Genomic DNA, 19,736 nt, shown 5'->3' with positions numbered 1-19,736 from the left:
AAATGGGTCTGGGTCACAAGGATATTGGATCCCTTATCCGAGAATCAAATCTGATCCAAAGAACCTTTATGGATCAGTACGAGCAAGTCAGATTCTGATCCAATTATGGACCCGATCCTGATCCAAAAATGACATGGGTCTGGATTTCTGAGAAAACAGGACCCCTCACCCAAAACATAGACCCGATCCAGTGAACTTCATGGATCAGTTTTGGGTGGGGCGGGTACGGATCCAAATATGGACCCGACCTGAAACTCTAAAATCCTGTTTTACGAATTAAGGTTTCAGAAACCCTGAATCCCCTTTTCAATTTTCTCTTTCTTCTTGAAAGATCGCCACCGCTGCCCCTTTTCGAAGCCTCATCGTAGGAAGATGTCGTAGGCGCTGCCAGTGACTTCTGTTGCAGATGTAAAAAGGGGTGGTCTTCACCCTGTTCTGCCCGACCATCGGAAGAAAGTCAGAGATCTGCCGCGACAGGCAAAATGAAAAAGGGCTGCGATCAGGAGCTGACGACCACGATTGGTCAGTCGATCTTCACTATCAGTGAAGATCGACTGGCTGCCTTCTTCATGGTCGTCAATCGATGGTGGTTCCAGAAGGCTCCTCGCAGAAGAAAGGAAAACACCCGCCGGTGATCGGTAAGATATTCGATTTGGGCATTTCAGGAAATAGCCAGCATAACGTCGAGCATTCCCGAAACCTAGCAGAGAAAGCGTCCAGCACAACGATGCATCTCCCTCCGCGAACCCTATAGGGTCGATTTCTTGAAGGGGAGAGATGTCGATGCCTTGTAGCCGGACAAGGATCCGACTGTCGAAAAAATGCTGCATCAGAAGGGCATAAAACACAACACGCAACAGGTAAGCGTGGGCCCATAACTCATTGTTGTGCCTGCGAATAAAGTATGGAGGTGTACCTGAAGAAGCCATTGAGAACCGACAACAGTTAATGCAGAAAAAACAGAGGAAAACTTTCTCTCCTCAGCCAGATTGCAGCCCTCCAATGAGCGCAGGCACCTTCAACAATCGGTGAGCAGGATCCTTCTTCCCTCTCTTTATGAAAAACAGAAAAGGTAATTTCCGTCTTAACCTTTTTCTGTGTTTTTTTTTTATCTCACTTATACAGGGTCGCTCATGGATATTCTTTGTAAAAGGGGATCGGTTAGCATAACCGTTCCTTCCCTTTATGTTTATCTAATGAAACACCAAAAGAGAAAGTTACCAAAAAAGTGGGTAACCGCGCATATCGTGGCTTATCCCAACACCCAAGACTTCAATCATCAAATCATTTGGTTGAATTGATATAGCAAAGTAATAACATACGCTTGCCATATTAATCATTATGCTCATTGCCTGTTTTATAAGATTGCTCAGCCTAAGGCATAACAACCAACCACAAGACCTATATAAACCAAGGGCTCCAGGTGTTGCAAAGCAGCACCACACAATGAGAGGGAGTCGTTGCAACCAAAAGATGGTCAAGAACGACATTCCCCAAACTCATCTTTGTTTCACACCTTCAAAGTCTATAGAAACAGCTACAAACACGGGGAGGAGCTAAAAATCTAAACTAGGGTGGGCACAATGAACAGTAAAAAAGAAAAAATCACAACTGATATTAAATAAAAAATATAAAGATATTTTCAAATAGTGGTTATAATATAAATATACTGAAAAAAACTTATTTTTATTTATTTTAAGTAACGTGGGGCACACACACACACAACAGAGAGAGACAGATGACCTCAACAACAGCTGGAGCAGATGCTGCCAGCGTCGGAGTGCAAAGGGGAACCTAAAGCATCGGATCATATATATATATATATATATATATATATATATATATATATAGAGAGAGAGAGAGAGAGAGAGAAAGAGAGAGAGAGAGAGAGAGAGAGAGAGAGAGAGAGAGAGGGCCAGCCCGATGCTAATGGACCGGGCCAAGCGGGCGACATCCGGGTTTTGGCCCAGTTCTTAACGGGCTCGGGTTTGAAGTTAAGCCCATGGCCCGGTCCAGTCGGGCCCAATCTTAAAATGCGTAAATGCTTGATTGAACTTATGGGTTAATGAGAGAATAACAAGTTCCCATGCAACTAATTCCTAATTAGTACAACTAATTCCTAATTAGTACAACTAATTAGGTAAATAATAATAATTAACAAATAGCAAGTTTTCATGCAACTAATTAGGTAAATAATAATAGTTATCCAAGTTATTATGTAATAGTTAATTTTTAAAAAATATATATAATTAAAAAAATTAATAAACAACTCAAGCCCATCAAGTTAGCCCAAGCCTAGCCCACGTATATAATGGGCTGGGTTTTGGTCCGATACCTAACGGTCCCAAGCCTAAAATTATGGCCCAAACCCTGCCCATGGCAGGTAGGCTTGGCCCATGAGCAGACCGGCCAGTTGCCCACCCCTAATCACTATTGTAATTTGACTTGTGATTTAACATGAGTTAGAGGACAACAATAAATAAATGCAGGCCCTTGTTTGACAGTTTTGAGCAAAAGTTTGGCGGGTATTTACAATTTCAGAAGGAGTGGCTCGTAATTGAAATTAAGGGCAAAAGGTTGGCAAATAAATGAAATTTTCGGCTTTGCTATTTTTATGAGCGAGCATAAATTGAATAAGGCCCTGTTTGAAAACAACTGCCAGTAGATGGCAGATGGGGACGCAAATACAGATAGTCCAAATTTTGTAGTTTTTAACAAATCTACATGGTTGCTTCAAATAAGTACAACAGTTCAGATGAAGATTTACCACTTCCACTTATGCAACTGTTTAGAATGCAGTTGAAAGCTGAAATTAAAACTAAGAAAGGGTGTTGGGAAGGTCATTGGAGCAGTCGGAGTGTTCACCCATGTAAAAACTAGTGTAGTACTTGGTAACTACAACCTCATCAAGTGAACTATGAAACTGGAGTCATCAAATACCACATCAGTTCCATTATTGCCTACAACTGCACCCGTCTCAATCGACTTTGGTGCTGTGTGTTTGTCGGTTCCACTCCAGCTACCTCCAACAGGTAGTTTAGAAACAGTGACTAAGCTCCCCAAATGGAATCCTCTTCAATTCTCTAACGTCCAGCAGACCCCCAAGATGTACAGAGGTTAATTGGTTTTTTCGATAGGCTTTTTTTTAGACATGCATGTGCAGAGGTTAATTGTAAATCCACCATTCAGCAGGCCTGAAGATGTAAAACACAGCCCAGAAAAACAAACTTGTGCAGCACTAGCCTCTCAGCAGGGTGTTGCTGCCTTAATCTAACAGGTGTCACATAAGTTTGGGAAGGTGATTTATTGAGAAAAAAATACTACCATTGCAGAAACAACAGGCAGTTGAAATGTAAATCCTTCATGCTAAGTTTGTGTGGAACTAGCCGTTGGAAATAAAAATCAATGCCTTCTCATGAGTATATGATAAAATGCGTCACCTTATGTACAAAATAAAATGAGCAGCACCCTCTGCTCTTCTAACTCTGTGCGAAGGAATGCTACAGAAAGCATGCAAGTTAGTTTCACGCCCAAGAGGGCCATACGAATGATCAACATAACTGGAGCAGCTTTCAAAATATTAGGAAGAAGAGAGGAAGCAATAGACTTTTAATTTAAATATTATCATCTATATCAAGATGTTGGATTCAATGAAACTGAGGGTGCGCGCACTGCTTTAGCGCTTCCACTCTTCTCAGGTATGTCACCAAGCCAGGCCTACCATCAATCTCATGTGGTAACCAAAGCTGTAGTCTTACAAACAGGGCACAAGTTCTTGTGCATGAGCCACAGTTTGATGCAGCCTGTATGGAAGTTATGCCCACAATCCAGCGTCCCAAGCTCCTCCTCATCCACATATTCCTCCTGTAATTAGAGGATGGAAGATGAATATATACGGAATAACAAGATAGGCCTTAACAGAGTCAAGCACAGATATTGAGGTTTACCTGACAAATACAGCAAGGTTCAACATCCGTCGATGGTTGATCTGCTGAAGAACTATACGCGGACTGCTTCAAACACTTCATAATGGTTTCTTCGCTCAATCCCGTACTAACGTTCCCTATACGCTCTTCTAATGCTAACAGTTCCTGCAATTTCAGCCATAATTATTTAATTGCACCAATGGGCAGTGAAGCTTTACCACAGGGCTTACCTCATATGACATGTTATCTACATCTAACCGCATGTCTCTATGCCGATCATGCAAGTCTGCTCCACCATAAAACATAGATTGGTCCAGAATCAAAACATCCTACAGAGCACCACAGACGTTATTTTTACTAAATCCTAGAATCTCTAACAGTCCATAAAGAAGCAAATTTGCAGTTTCACATTTCCATGCATTACTGTTCAAGTCAAATCTCAATTCTTGGGACTTTCTGCAAGAAAAGAGGTCCCCAAAATCAATGGGATTCCTCTATTTCTACAGTAATGTTTTGCAGGGTGGAGGAAGAGAGGGAGAAGGGTGTGGAATGGAGTCTGAATATGTTTCTGCAGACTAAGGTTCCACAGAATCATCTGCAACAAACAAACATACCCTTACAGAAAGAGCCAAAGGGGGCCTTTTTTTGTTTTGGGATCAGCAAGCTGGTGTTACGCAGCGCCCTACCATATTACAAGAGCAAGACATCACATTTGCAATTAAAGAGAATCTGGAAACCAATCAAGGGGCTTGTCTTTCCAGATTCTATCACTATCAACAACTGCCATACTAGGCAAAATGCCAGAAGTGCTCTCCTTGTAGATAAGATAGCAAAGGATTTGATCAAATCTGAACAGGGTGGACATAATATTACCAATCCTCATTTCTTTATAACAATGGACAATAACAGTAGGCAAAACCTTACCTCAAATCTTAAGCTTTCTCCTCGCCGAATAAGATCCAAGGCATTTCGGATCTGTTTCAATGAACAAACATGAAGAAAAAAAAGATCAGAACTAGAACTTCCACCAACATAATACAGAAACGAATGCCATTGCGGTTGAAGAGAAAGTTTTATAGGACGACTATTATGCCCGCTTTACTATATGGTACAGAATGTTGAGCTGCCAAGAGACATCATATTAAAAAAATGAGTGTAGCTGAGATGCGTATGCTGAGATGGATGTGTGGAAATACAATAAAAGATAAGATTCGGAACGAGAAGATACGTAAGAAGGTAGGCGTTGCACCCATTGAAAATAAGATGAGAGAGAATCGTTTACGGTGGTTTGGACATATTCGGCGAAGGCCTAATGATGCTCCAGTTAGAAGGATGAAGAAATGGGAAAATATATTAGTTAAAAGAGGTCGGGGTAGGCCTAGGAAGACATGGATGGAGGTGATAGGAAAGGATATGAATGCTTTGAACCTCACCGAGGACATGACATTGGATAGAAATGATTGGAGGAGAAGGATTCATGTGGAAGACCCAGAATGATTTCCTTTTTTGGTTCATATCGCCGACCCCAATTGTTTTGGGATGAAGGCGTAGTTGTTGTTGTATGCATCAATTTAGACAAGGAACAATGGAGAAACAACACGAAGAGATGCCGTGAAAATGAAAAAACACCAAGTGAATATTAGTCATATATTAAACAAGATAAAAAAACAATCAAAACCATGTTTTACCTAGTACCTACCACCATTTTGACTCATAGATGTAATAGATATGAGAACATCTTAATAGTCAAAGCCTTGTCAATACCACACAAATCACATTTGCAATCAATGCACAATAAAATATAATTTCTTCATTTTGAAATGGCACATCCACCACGATACTGCATCTTCATCATAAAAGCACCATAAAATCCTACTTGCACACATTCTTCAAGTCCTACACAACAACTGGAATAGCAGCATGGAAGCGAAGATCACATGAACAATTTATTTTTATGATCACACACACACACACACACACACGAGGAACATATGGATACACAATCATCATCAGCTGCAGCGTCAAGATTCAGGACTCAGATATTACCACTCATTTTAGTCTGACAACCATTGAATCACTTACAAGATTTGTCAAACTATACACTATGTTACAAGATTTCTCAACCTATACAGTATTATCTCACTCAATTATTTTTGCCGCCAATATTTTTGAGAGGAAATATCGCTTCAATATTAAATGCCTAAACAATCTGAAAGAAACATTTTCACCATTACAAGTACAAGATCTAATCCTTTAATATAATCATATTCCAAATTCCATCATTTTTTATACCTCATATACATATCTGCTTATGTGAACGCACACAAACACAGTAGTACTAACCCAAAAGTTCTTGTATGCAACTATTATAAGATGTAAGGTATGTTCAAAGGCCAAGGAAAGAAAATATATGTTGCAGGGAAATCAAGTCAGCCTGCATTTTCTAATTGAAGTATTGAATATTTGAAAGTAACAGGATCTGGAAACAAAATATATAGCATAGACAAATCATGTCATCAGCCTGTATTTTCTAAAATAAAATTGGAAAATATCACTTATACAATCTTTTAAGCAGATAGTATCAGATATTGAGATGTTTACATATTAATATTATGATGTTACATTCTACATTTTTGCTGGGCTCAGGTGATGCTTAGTCTCATAGCAGTGATTGGCATAAAAGTTAAACCACATTGATTAATTATTGAGAATTGTACTGTTCTAGAATATTTTTCTTCTTTATACTGTTCTAGCATACGAGATCAATTCAAGAAAATGTACCGTGGTGTATGTTGTTTGCTGATGATATTGTTTTGATTGATGAGTCTAGAGCTGGGGTTAATGCTAAGTTAGAATTATGGAGACAGACATTGGAAGCTAGAGGTTTTAAGTTGAGTGAGAGTAAGACTGAATATATGGAATGTCGGTTTAGTAAGCAACGAAGTAGTGATGGGAGTGTAGTGAAGCTTGGTGAGCAAGATATACCGGTGAATGATTATTTCAAATATTTGGGATCCATCATTCAAAAGTATGGAGAAATGGATGGAGATGTAAATCATAGGATAAAGGTTGGGTGGATGAAATGGAAAAGTGCTACTGGAGTGCTGTGCGATCGTAGAATGCCATTGCGGTTGAAGGGAAAGTTTTATAGGACGACTATTAGACCCGCTTTACTATATGGTACGGAATGTTGGGCTGCCAAGAGACATCATATTCAAAAAATGAGTGTAGCTGAGATGCGGATGCTTAGATGGATGTGTGGAAATACAATAAAAGATAAGATTCGGAATGAAGAGATACGTAAGAAGGTAGGTGTTGCACCCATTGAAAATAAGATGCGAGAGAATCGTTTACGGTGGTTTGGACATATTCGACGAAGGCCTAATGATGCTCCAGTTAGAAGGTTGGAGAAATGGGAAAATATATTAGTTAAAAGAGGTCGGGGTAGGCCTAGGAAGACTTGGATGGAGATGATAGGAAAGGATATGAATGCTTTGAACCTCACCGAGGACATGGCGTTGGATAGAAATGATTGGAGGAAAAGGATTCATGTGGAAGACCCAAAATGAATTTCTTTTTTGGTTCATATCGCTGACCCCAATTGTTTTGGGATGAAGGCGTAGTTGTTGTTGTTTGTTGTTGTTGTATACTGTTCTAGCATATTTTTTCTTTATACTGCTGACAAACTGATCTGAGAGCTCCTTAGCTTTTTTTGAGACATGAAAAATGCATTAGGGGCTGTCTGATTACCTGAAAATTTTGTCAACATGAAAAAGGTTGTTAGAAAAAGAGTGGGGCTGCTCCTTTTCCAGGACCAAATACAGAGAAATTTGTCCCTGGAAAATTATTCATTTTAGACAACATTTTCTGGAGATTAGAGAAAGTAATATGACCACAGAGGTGAGACCTTTTTCTCTAGAAGAATTTTATGAGTGATCAAAAGACCTTTCTGTTTCAAATCAAACAAAACTAATTATCCTTGGATATAAGTGCAGGATAAAATTGTCTCATGGACAAATTTCTCATATGGATAAAAATGTCTCACAATCAAGAGGTACTATGACGAAAATACTGAGGACACAAGGAGAACACCAGAAATTTTGCCCTTTTTTTTGAGAATTCTGGAAATTAACTATTTCAATATAAAAGAATTATGATCATTTACAACAATGAGATTAAATACCTCTGGAGCTCCCAATGCAACCCTCATTGATAAAACAAATCTATGCAGGGTCATTGTTAACTACTGATCACACATTAGTGCATAGACCTAAATGTGACTAGGGATGATGGTCGGTTTCCCTCCAATGTACAGATAGCAAATTTGCTATTTTCATTTAAGATTCATGATCCATGATCCAATCTACTATGATGCACATGGGTCTGTATTTAAATAATCCTACTCCCCATATCATGGTCCATACAGTTCAGACTATCCTACGCTAGCATACCAAGCACTGTGACATAGTACCCACAGCTCTACTGACCATGATGTCATATTCCCCACAAAGCCAAAGAAACAGGTTGCTTTTATCTAATGGTGTCAAATATTTGATCATTTATTCCATCTTATTCTTATCCAAGTAGCCAGTTACAGGTTGTTAATATAGACCTGGGCATGCTCAACAAATAGTCATGTAGCTATGCCGTTTCAAAGGAAGAGAAATTATGTAGCCGTGCAAGCTCCCAGAGTGCATCAAACATCCCCCAGTGACAGATTCTTGAGTCACTTTGGGTTTTCATGCAAAAGGCACCTTCAAAGTAAATAAATAAATAAAAACTCTCAATGTTGGCATTGCCAATCTTGCTGCTATACCTTCTGTCAAGGTCTCCAGCCTTATGTTTACACCTAGATGCTTCTCAGAAGACGTCCACTCTGATATCTACACGCACACACAGAAGCTTGCATATGCATACAGGTGGTGTGCATGTCTATGCTAATGCCTTCAACATTCTTATTGCTTGGCAGTATAAGGGACAAAACCTTCAAGTTGCATCGTTCATAGGCAACTTGAGGGAGGAACCACTAGATACATACCAATGCTTGGGAGAGACTTTTTTTTTCAGGGGATAACCGGGGAGACACTTTGCAGTGTAATGTATTGTATAAAAGTCATTAAGACACTGAGAAGTTTTTATGTTGCTCAGCCATCAAGTAGGATTTCACTAAACTGTCATTCTCACAGCTATCCACAAGAACAGAGACTAGCATAGGCTGGCTGATGTAGATGTTAAAATTCTTCTTGCCAAATGGGAATGATGGTAGAGATGCTAAAATTGAAAAGAATTTGGGCAGTTAGATAAAATACCACACCACAAAGTCTAGCATGTCTCAGAAAAAAATGCAACGAAAGAAAATATTATAGTTTTTCAGCAACATTATACTATTATAGTTTCAAGATCGAACCTCAGAGACTAGACTAACTCGTCCCTCGCTTGCAGCTTGCAGATTCCTCAATGACAAAGGAACCCCAAGAATACCATCACCTGGTCTATCCATCAAAAAAGTAGATCGCAGATAGTGATGTGCATGCCTCTGAATACCAGAACCAGAAGGGAGCACCATCTCGGTTGAGGAAGTGGCAGGAACTGAACGTGATGGTGGAAAAGAACCAATTTGAGCTCCAGAATCAACAACCGAAGATGGAAGCAAGGATCTCCGAACCTCTGACAGCCTACGAGGAAGATGTGCAAAAGCACCTTGGCTCGGGGTCCAACCAGCGCTTGGACCAGAAGGGCCAGAACTTGAGCCAGCCAGAGAGGTTGAATTTGTATCTGCAGGTACATTCCCACTGGATGAATTCCAACAAGCTGGGTCTTGAGTAAAATGCCTTGTCTCAAGGGGTGGTGGAAGCATTATATGCTCTGAGATGCTTCTAGGCAAAGTCCTTGAGCTTGCAACTTCACGTAAATCAGTTGACCTCTCTCCAGAAATGACATGAGAACTTGATGAACCACCAATTCTCGGATTGGATGCCCCATTCCATCCTAGAGACTGTAAATTTTGATGAAAACCAGGGAGATGTGGAACATTAGTTTGGTTATGAGCAGAACCGGTACTACCAATTAATGATCTCAAATCTAAGGACCTGTTTGATGGTAAAACTCTGCCAGCAGATGAAGAAGGCCAAACATTTCTCCTTAGAGAATTCCCTGTAGGCCACATACGACTAGGTGAAGATTCCTGAGGATATGTTGGATTAACTCTCATACGAAAATTTCTTTGAGAGCTCTCAGCATCGCTTCCCATGGACAAAGAAGAATGGACATCTGAAGCTGCTCTACTGCCACTGCCACCAACTGTTGGGTTCAACTGTTCTTCAAGAGATCTGACACTTGAAGGATGCCGCGGAGGAACAGAAATACTCAATGCACCATTCTGCCTAGAAGGAAGAGCATGACAAATGTTGTCTTCAACTCGCTGAAACGAACTGTTTCCATCCAGCGATGATTGACCGGTAACTGCCTCCAAGCTCTTCCTTTTGCAGGACAATCGCCTTCCATCCATTGAACAACTTGACCGACCACTGTTATCATCTAACAGATCCCCAAGCGTACTTGATGAGCTGCCACCAGGATCAGAAGCACTGCCAGTGCAGAGCATCTGCCTAGTTACAGATGCCAATGGTTTATACTGGTTAGAACCAGAACTGCCATCTATTAATGGGTGAATATCAGTGCCAACATACCCAGGATTGGAATTTTGATGATTCACTTGCTCATCTAGAAGACTACTGTGCAGGCCTATGTTTACACTTTCCAGAGAAGGAATGTCAGCCTGTCCCGATCGTCTTTCTTCCAATGGTGGACCAACTCCAGCATGCATTGTCAACGATGGACTCCATTCATCATCCATTTTGATATCATCATGGCCGGAATGATTAAGAGATAGCTGGGTAGTACTAGTGCCACTTAAAGTCCAACTGTTTAAGTTGTTTCCATTGTGAGTTGCAGCATTTATATATGACATGTTCACGTGATCACTGGAAGATAACAGATAACCATGTACGTTTTGAGAGCCTCCTGAGTTTGTCATGTTATTCCAATAAATTTGTTGCTCATTGCTTGAGCTAGATTCATTATCAAACTCAAATGCTTCAAGAAAGGAATGAACAGTACTCCTTTGACCTTGCATTGGAACTCCTGCGTTTTAAACTGGAGTTGATCTAGATAAGCTTGGTGCAAACATATGAACCATCAACTAAGACACATACTCCTACTTAATCTGCAAATGGGTCATAGGAAAGTACAACTAAGCATTAATAACAGTTTGAGCAAACAAAACATACTGGAAAGAAGAGGTTGAGCTAAGTTATTGAGAATAAACCATGTAACTAATAACATACAAAACAGTTGAATGTGGTACAGTAAATTCAACATGGAGGTTCAACAGAGAAAAAAGAATCTGAATTTAGAACTCAAGCATGTAATGGCAGGACCTGAAATTCAAGCACATCTGATATCAAGTGTGAGACTCAGAGAGGTAGCTACTGGAAAAAGGCTTAGCAGCTCCCTTACCTAAATTCTGATACCTGAATATCATAACACATATTGAAATGCTAAAATGTTCCAACCATAGATTCATATTTCATAGTTATGCAATAGTCACAACCTAGGTGCCCAATGCAGGGTTTCAAATTTCAATCTCTAGGTATGTGGACTTTCTTATACACATTTGGATAATGTGGTGTCTCAGAATGTAATATTTGTAAATCTCCTATTTGCCAAATGTTTACAGAGCACTTAAAAAGTTAATGTACCACCAAGTTATGCATGTAATACAGTGCACAAAGAGATCATGAACAGGCTAAGAAAATTTTTGTTTGAAGTTTGAACAAAAATTCATTCATCCATTTCTTAAAATGAGTGGATGCTATCATAAAACCAATGATTTACCCTATTTTGGAAATGGAAACACATGTTAGGATGATGATTGTAGCTGGGATAAGGCTTAATGATGATGTCATCAACATTGACATATGAATCCAAATAGCAAAAATGAGCTTCGAAATTGTAAAGTTTATCAACAATGGATCCTTCATTGAGCAAGGCACCAAATAAGACAATGGCTACTTAATGGCAGTTCAAGCCAACAGTGATTACATGACATGACACCAAACATGCACATGATATGGAAATTTCTATATCATAATCCTCACATGACATGACACCAAATATGTGACTGTTGGTAAATGCCAATTGCTAAGGAATGCCAACATATGCCCACAAGGGCTCCACTCATCTGGTAGGGGCAACTTGTTAATGCCACCAAGTTGACAGGATGACACAAGTTCGAAACCCACAGGGGTGTCTGTTGCAAGGTTGAAGCTGGGTGTACTCCATGGGGGCAGGGGGGATCTCAAGGGTTTTATCAACCAGAGGCTTGCCAATGTGCAATTGGTGATGGGGGGATTTTTTCCTTGGACTAGCCAGAGGGGAAAAAGGGGGAATCCCAACAAAACTCCAACTGAGTTGCAAGAAAAAAAACAAGAGGAAAGAAGAGGGGGAAAACAAGAAGGATGGGTCCAGGAAGTGAGCTCCTGAATGAGGAAGCAAAGGTACTGAGAGAGCATGAGGGATGGTGCTAGACTTGGATGTGAATGAATGCTTAAACCGTGAAAAAGAACTGAACAATTTGACGTTGGAACCTGCATTGTGGCATTCGTATCAGGACCTAAAAAGGCCCGTGCCCACAATGACCACGAACAACACCCCGTAATAGAGAAAGGAGAAAAGCACAATATATACATGTAGAGAGAGATAGAGAGTGTGTGTACATGCACTTAGCAAGGTTTCAGTGAATGTTCAGTCTTATATTTGTATAGCTTTCACAGATGCCTGCCTATTTTTCCTAACAAAAACTACTCATGAACTGATTGAACTCAATCTTACAAAAGGAAGGACAACCCTAGAAAAAGAACAATAACAAAAAAGTATAGAAAACTACACAATGATGCCATTCAGATTCAATACAAATAACTAGGTCAATAAAAGTTGTGAAAACAAACATTATAAACCACAGGATACAATGCAAATAAAGCCTATCATCAAGCACATGACCACATGAATGAAAAAGTGAAAACTGTGTTGCTGAGGTACAGTAGAGACAACTGTTAATGCTGCCTATGGTGTGCCCAGCCATCAGCCAAAGCAAGGTGCACCAGTCCACAAAAGGTAAGTAGGTCAAGCTATCTAATAAATAAGCATATTTGCCTGCATCTCAGTTATTCCTTCTAGGTTTGTTGCTCCAGAGTCCAAAGACAGCAATATTACACACTTAACAGATTTTTTGTCTATAGCATATTCCCTTGTATCCCATATACGATATTCTTAATGGAAAGTTCCAACAATAATAATCCATAGTCATACTCGTGTGATACAGAAGCTGCTCCAACCTAATAAGGGTAAGCTACATGATGCAGTCATTAATGACGCATACAATTCCAACCCTGAACACCGATGATCACAACAGGAACCAATGTCTTTCTACATAAACTAGACAAGTTCACAAATCTCAATTAACAGAACACACACACACACACACACAGAGGGGGGAGTGCAAGGGAAGGAGTATGTACTGAAACATCCTCGACAGAGACATGGATATTTCAACACTGGAAATGTTCACAAGTTGTTGGCTAGCATCAGCACCAACAAAAAGTTCTAGTCATGTTGTCGATCAAATTAGCCATATAATTCACAGATCAGACGCAACAGGATCGAACTAGACATGCATCCTACATAACAAATGTAAGAAGAAGCATGGTGTTAACTAGTCTGAGACTGAGGTCAGAGAAGCAGCCCAATGAGCGAACATGAAAGAGAGATAAAACAACCGGAAGAAATGAAAAAAAAAGGATAACGCCCATTGTTCATTGTTGCATAGAGCATGCACTAGGATGATTCTCTTGATGTAACTTGAATCTACACATCTCCCAGGGCCCAACTTCACAACTGCAATATGCAAAGAAACTCCTCAATGTTGATAACAAACACAGCACCAAAACCGATTTCCTTAAATCCAGAATCCACACAACTGCAGGCACCAAAGATTGTTGATCTCCCACACAAAAAAAGGAGCACAAGCACGCAAGGGATCCATCTATCAACGTAAAAGCCAAAACCAACGCCTTAGGTTTCACAAAAAGACATTTTTAAGCTCAGGATCAAGTTTTTTTCCTAAGATTAAAACACACAGAGCTGAATCAGCCAATCATTCACCCTAAAAACCGGAATTTTCCTCTTTAATTTGCAAAACCAGCATTTATCGGCACTATGACAGCTGCAGTCTGATCTAATATTCCCAATAGCCCCTTTTTCTCACCACACAAACAAGCATTTCAACACCAATCGCAAATTCATCACAACCGTACATATCATGCAAAAAAGAAAACAAAATGAATAAAAGACGCGCTAAGAAAAACGAAATCTAGATGCATAACGGAGTCTCTCAAGTTCAACGCATGGCTGGAAAAGAAAACGAACCCACCAGCTAAATGCAAAAGCCAGAAAAGAGAGAAACGAAAAAAAAATAATTTTGAGGATCGAAGTTAACTCGATCATCCAAAAATCATAAAACCCAAAGCATTCCCATGCATCCAAAGAAAACCGAAAAGATGAACAAATAAATTAATGAATAAAAATAAAATAAAAACCATGAGCGTTGGTTCCAAACAGGGGAATACCAATCAAACCAAATTGAAAGAGAAACAAAACCCAATTTTTTTTTCGACCACCCATCTGCCTACACCCACGCAATCAGAAGAAAAGGAACCGCTTAAACCTCAAAACTTAGGCCGTCCGTTACTATTCCCTCACCTTGCAGATAAACAACGAGAACGAAGAAACCCTTCACCCCAAAACGCCAAAAAGGGGGAAAAGAAAGGAGAAGAAAAAAAATCACATACATACCACAAATAACCAAGAAAAAGAAGGCGAGAAAGAGAGACGAAGGAAATCGATCGATAAACAAATCGACGGTGAATCGATTCTCCGGAATCTCTCGTTCTTCCTCGTCCACCGGACGCCTTTGGGTCTTCCGTCCAATCGAGGATTTTTTTCCGGCGAGAAAGGAACGGGTTTTCTCCCACAACACCGAGAGAGAGAGAGAGAGAGAAATATATGATGGTTATTATTATGATTTATTAATTATTTATTGTTTTTTGTATTTGCTTATTAAATATAAAAAAAGAAATTGGAAGAAAAAAAAGAAGGGTGAGAAGAAATGACATAATGTGTCAACTAGTCCCATTAGCAGCACAGCAGGTCTATTTGCAGGACCATTGACCAATCAGGAGGCCTACCCGACTCTCGATGTAGGGCTACCCTACTCTTGCCGTCAACTCTGACCATCTATCTTGTCTCTCTATGGGGTGGTTCACCTTGAGAGCAAGGAGGGGTACATTGATTTCTTCAGGGCACCCCAAGTTTTGTAGGGCACACGTTTTCCTCATATCGTGGGGTGGGGTAGGGTGGGCCTACTCATTGCTTGATTTGTATGGTGGTTTTAGTTTTTAAGGTACAATAGATTTTTCAAAGCAAGTGATATATATCTTTCAGCTTCATTTTATAGGGTACCCGATTTGTAGGGCAGTGATTATATTTTAAACTTTCTTATCTTTGTTTACGGCAGTATGGTATTTGTTTATGGAGTAAAGCACTAATTATCTTGTCCAATCTTGAGTTAGGATACCCGCTTTTTATTGCACTAATTACCTTTTTTCTTCTTTCTTTGTTTAGTCAGACACCCTATGGGCTATGGCCCCTACCTGTTCATTGTGGCCTAACTTGTTTTCATCAGTCCCTCTTGGTTTGAAAGAGAGTAATAGTTTTTTCTTTCTAATTGTTTTTTCAATCTTTCCTAAAGCCCCATGATGCCTTTTCTGTCTGTCCACATTCCTCTCTCTCTCTCTCTCTAGGATCATGTATTGGGTGCTTGGCTTTTTGGTTTGGTTTGTGAGGAAAATGAGGGCAAGGGGTCATCCCACCAACCTCATCACTGAGGACATGAGCTTATGGCACCAAACTGATGTTTTGTTCATTGGCATTTAGTCTGTCATGGAGACCCTCCACTCATACAAGCTTTTGTCCCATTACTTTATGACCCCATATCTCTCTCTCTCTCTCTCTTGATTAGCATTATGACCGTGTTCAAAATCCACAAGTACTAATAGGTGCAGGGCAGTAAACGTGTTGGACCAACGTGGGTCCAGGTCCAAATTGGACTACAGGCCCTTGAATTCTGTGTGTGTCCAACCTGTCCAGACCCAATGTGGTTTGGATCCAGATTCATCTTGTCATAAACCATGTCCATTGGACAAATATATTTTTTTCACTTTTTTTTTTGTTCTTTTTATCAAAAAGCACACATAAAAAGCTGGAGCAGCTAGGTCCACAGCATTCTGGTCCAGTCAGTTCGATTATGGATGGGATTCCAAAGATACTAAGCCGACCAATTAGTGTGTTGAACCAAGCTGACCTTCTCGAGCTATGCTTAGGTTGGTGTCCAACCCATTGACTCTGATCAATCCAGTGTAACTGCCTGTTACTGGGAAATTCATTAACATGATTAGCGTTTCAATTGGGCCTACCATATTCATGACATAACCAACCATAGTCGCAAAACATTTTTTACCATAAATATCAGCAGCCAAATTCTCGTGATAAATTAAAAAAAAAGTTCATTTTTCTTACACTGTTAGCAAAAATTGGCACAAATAAAATAAAAAAGCAAAACATTTTTATTACTTTTTACAAAGAAAACATTATAATCGACAATTTATACTAATTTTTGCATTTGTACCAGAAAATATTAGCCATAAATTCTTTGCATTAAAAAATAAAAACCCGACATTTGTCACTGTGGCACCAACTATGAAGCATGCATGCCTTAGCATATGGGTATATCTAATTAGAGTAAAAAATATCTTAAAAAATGTTGATAATTTCAAAATATCACCTCTTATGAAACTATCATGTTTTTATCTCAATATCTGTGGCATTTTTATATTTCTTATATTTTCCTTTACTCTTCTATTTTTTTTATATATGCCGATATGTTCTCTAGATTTTCCCAAGAAAAACCTAAATTTTCGTGACATCACAAGCTTCCCAAAATTTTCCCAAAGAGGTTTGTGCACATTGTCGACACATCATATGCACTGCATGGCACATGGGGGCACAAGTGTGAGTTGGAATGTGCATGTCACACTTGGTGCATTCATACATTTTCACATGCAGAACCAATGTTGTCAGTATCGGCCGATACTTATTATTATATCGGCAGAAAATCGACATGATACTAACTTGAATAGGCCATTTTTTAATAAATGTAAAAAAAATATTTAGAATTATTTTTTTATATTATTTTAGTGGTTTTAACACATGTCACGTTCTGATTGACACAAAATATTTTAAATTAGTTTTAAATTAGTTTTCAGAGCATATTTCGCCAATTGCCCAATTTCTGAAACAGTCCTATTATATGTTGGTTGTGTTTTGCTAGGGAGGCACTATTTCCATTTTCAACATAAACCAGGATATTGATGGTTGCAAGTAGGGGTGGCAATTTCTGACACGACCCGCCAACCCCCCTCTTAGGCGGGTTCGGGTTGGGCTTAAGCCAACCCGTTTAATAAACGGGTCGATCCGTGTAACCCGTTTATTAAACAGGTCGGGTTCGGGTTGGGGGTATGCCAACCCGCCAACCCGGCTGACCCGTTTAATAAACGGGTTAGGCGGGTGGGTCAACCCGCCAACCCGTCTGCCCGACCCGTCAACCTGCCAACCCGTCTGCCCGACCCGTCAACCCGTCTGCCCGACCTGCCAACCCGTCTGCCCGACCCGCCAACCCGACCCATCAACCCGTCAACCCGACCCGCCAACCTGCCTACCTGCCAACCCGATCCGTCAACCCGCCAACCCGACTCGCCAACCTGACCCGCGAACCTGAAAACCCGTTTACCCGACCCAACCCATTTATTAAATGGGTTGGCGGGTCGTGTCGGGTTACCCGTTTATTAAACGGGTCGGGTTCGTGTTTGCCATAGCCGACCCGTTTAATAAACGGGTCGGGTTCGGGTTGAGGTATGCTGACACGCCAACCCGCCAACCCGACCCGATTGCCACCCCTAGTTGCAAGTTGAGAGTATTTATCATATAAACTCCGTGAAATCAAGCCCAAAAGTCGGGCTGGTAAAGGAGCCGAATGGGTTGAGCTTCGGTTGTTCAAGCTCATCTTGGTACGGGTGAACCCTGATCGGGCTTGTTTGTTAGCTTGTCACAAGCCTAGCCGAGCTCACAAACTGGCTCTTCATAAAAATTTACTTAAAATTTCAAGTGTTTTTTTAAAATTTGGTTATATATATATATATAGGGAAATGAAAACCTCCCCCAATGAAAAACCCTCTTAAACCTCTTCAATGGACGTTTTATTGAATTTTTTGGTTTTTTTTTTTCAAAATTCTGACTGTACAATATATGCTTGTTTTTAATTATAGGAATCAGTTCTTGGAGCATTTGATTCCTATGCATGGATAGGATTATATTATAAGTTTGAAAATCAATGGCGTACAATTTTCATAAAATTTCAAGGCTTTAAATGCCATTTTTTCTATCCAAAATTCATGATCCAAGTGTTGATTTATAGTAATTTGATCATGCTGAACTCATCTGTATGGCCAGAATTTTGAAGAAAACAACAACAAAAAAATTCATTGGGGAGGAATATATAAGGGAAAATCAGTCTTGAATTAAGTGATCATGTCACGTCAGCAGGTTTTTTTAAGGGCTTTAATTAAAAACCAACAGGTCACAATGAACTAAATTTCATCTCAATAAATTATAATTTTAGATTGAAATAACACAATCCAAGGTTTGATCCTTAGCAAACAAACCATGAGTCAGAGAAGCTTGAACCTATGATTTCCTGTTCAATAGTTTCAAGCCTTCAGTAGCAAATATTAACCCTATATATATACAATTGTATAGAACATATATAATATGTATAATATAAATAATGTATCACACATAAATATAGCATATATTTATGAGCTCAGACAAGCCAAGCCTGTTCATACTTCGTTAGGGTACGTAAATGGGTTGGCTTACAATTCAGTGCACCGAGCCCAGCCGAACCGAACAGCAAGCTGCGCATCTCATTTTTCAGCCCTACTAAAGAGGGCTGATCCACACTCCTTGTTAGGGGGTTGGCTTTTATGTCTCAAGATGAAGAGATATCACGAGTTTGATATCCACAAAGCGTGTCCCTTAGTACAGGACTGAAGATGGGAGACTTGACTTGGTGTACATGAGAGGGATGCAAATGGGTCAGATCCAGGACAGAAGTTTTGTGATATTTGGCTATTCCGGACTCTCCCATGTATTTAGCTGTTCTGGGTTCGATCCATTTACATCCCTAGTACAGGATGCCCCTTGCGGTTTCTACAAAGTTTTTGAAATTCATGTGAAATGCAACCGAGTACATGAAAACACTGAAAAGTGTGCTTATGGTTCATGTGAAACATGACAGAGTTCTTGAAAAGTCTGCTCTCAGACTTTTAACACATATGCATGAGCTTGGTCAAGTTGCAGGCAGCATCCAATTTTGCCTTATGTTGCACAAAGTCATGTTCAAGATGTGAATAACACACCCTACACACAATTCCTGCCCCATTATTAGGTCATTAACTTGTATGACTTTCAAACATAAAGGTTGTGCATACTGAGAATTAGGGATGGCAGTGGGGCGGGGCGGGGTGGGGGACAAGGTTTCCACCCCCGCCCCGCCTCAAAATTTTATCCTCCACCCCC

The 19,736-nt window shown here is 39.9% G+C and overlaps 1 protein-coding gene across 1 annotated transcript; it reads right to left on the bottom strand.

The window, feature by feature from the left end:
- Positions 1-3,371: 3,371 nt before the first annotated feature.
- LOC149848025 (putative E3 ubiquitin-protein ligase HIP1) lies at positions 3,372-15,042 on the bottom strand. Its single transcript, XM_090013968.1, has 6 exons — positions 14,838-15,042; positions 9,334-11,151; positions 4,851-4,901; positions 4,157-4,255; positions 3,948-4,091; positions 3,372-3,864 (listed from the first exon to the last, which is right to left on the bottom strand). The coding sequence occupies exons 2-6, from the start codon at positions 11,059-11,061 to the stop codon at positions 3,730-3,732; spliced, it is 2,157 nt and encodes a 718-aa protein (XP_089870094.1). The 5' UTR covers positions 11,062-11,151; positions 14,838-15,042; the 3' UTR covers positions 3,372-3,729.
- Between the last annotated feature and the right edge of the window lie 4,694 nt (positions 15,043-19,736).

Source organism: Nuphar pumila, chromosome 1 (assembly GCF_984573655.1).
Source record: "Nuphar pumila chromosome 1, dmNupPumi1.hap1.1, whole genome shotgun sequence".
In the NCBI taxonomy this organism is placed as follows: domain Eukaryota; kingdom Viridiplantae; phylum Streptophyta; class Magnoliopsida; order Nymphaeales; family Nymphaeaceae; genus Nuphar; species Nuphar pumila.
This window is presented reverse-complemented; position numbering and strand designations above follow the sequence as displayed.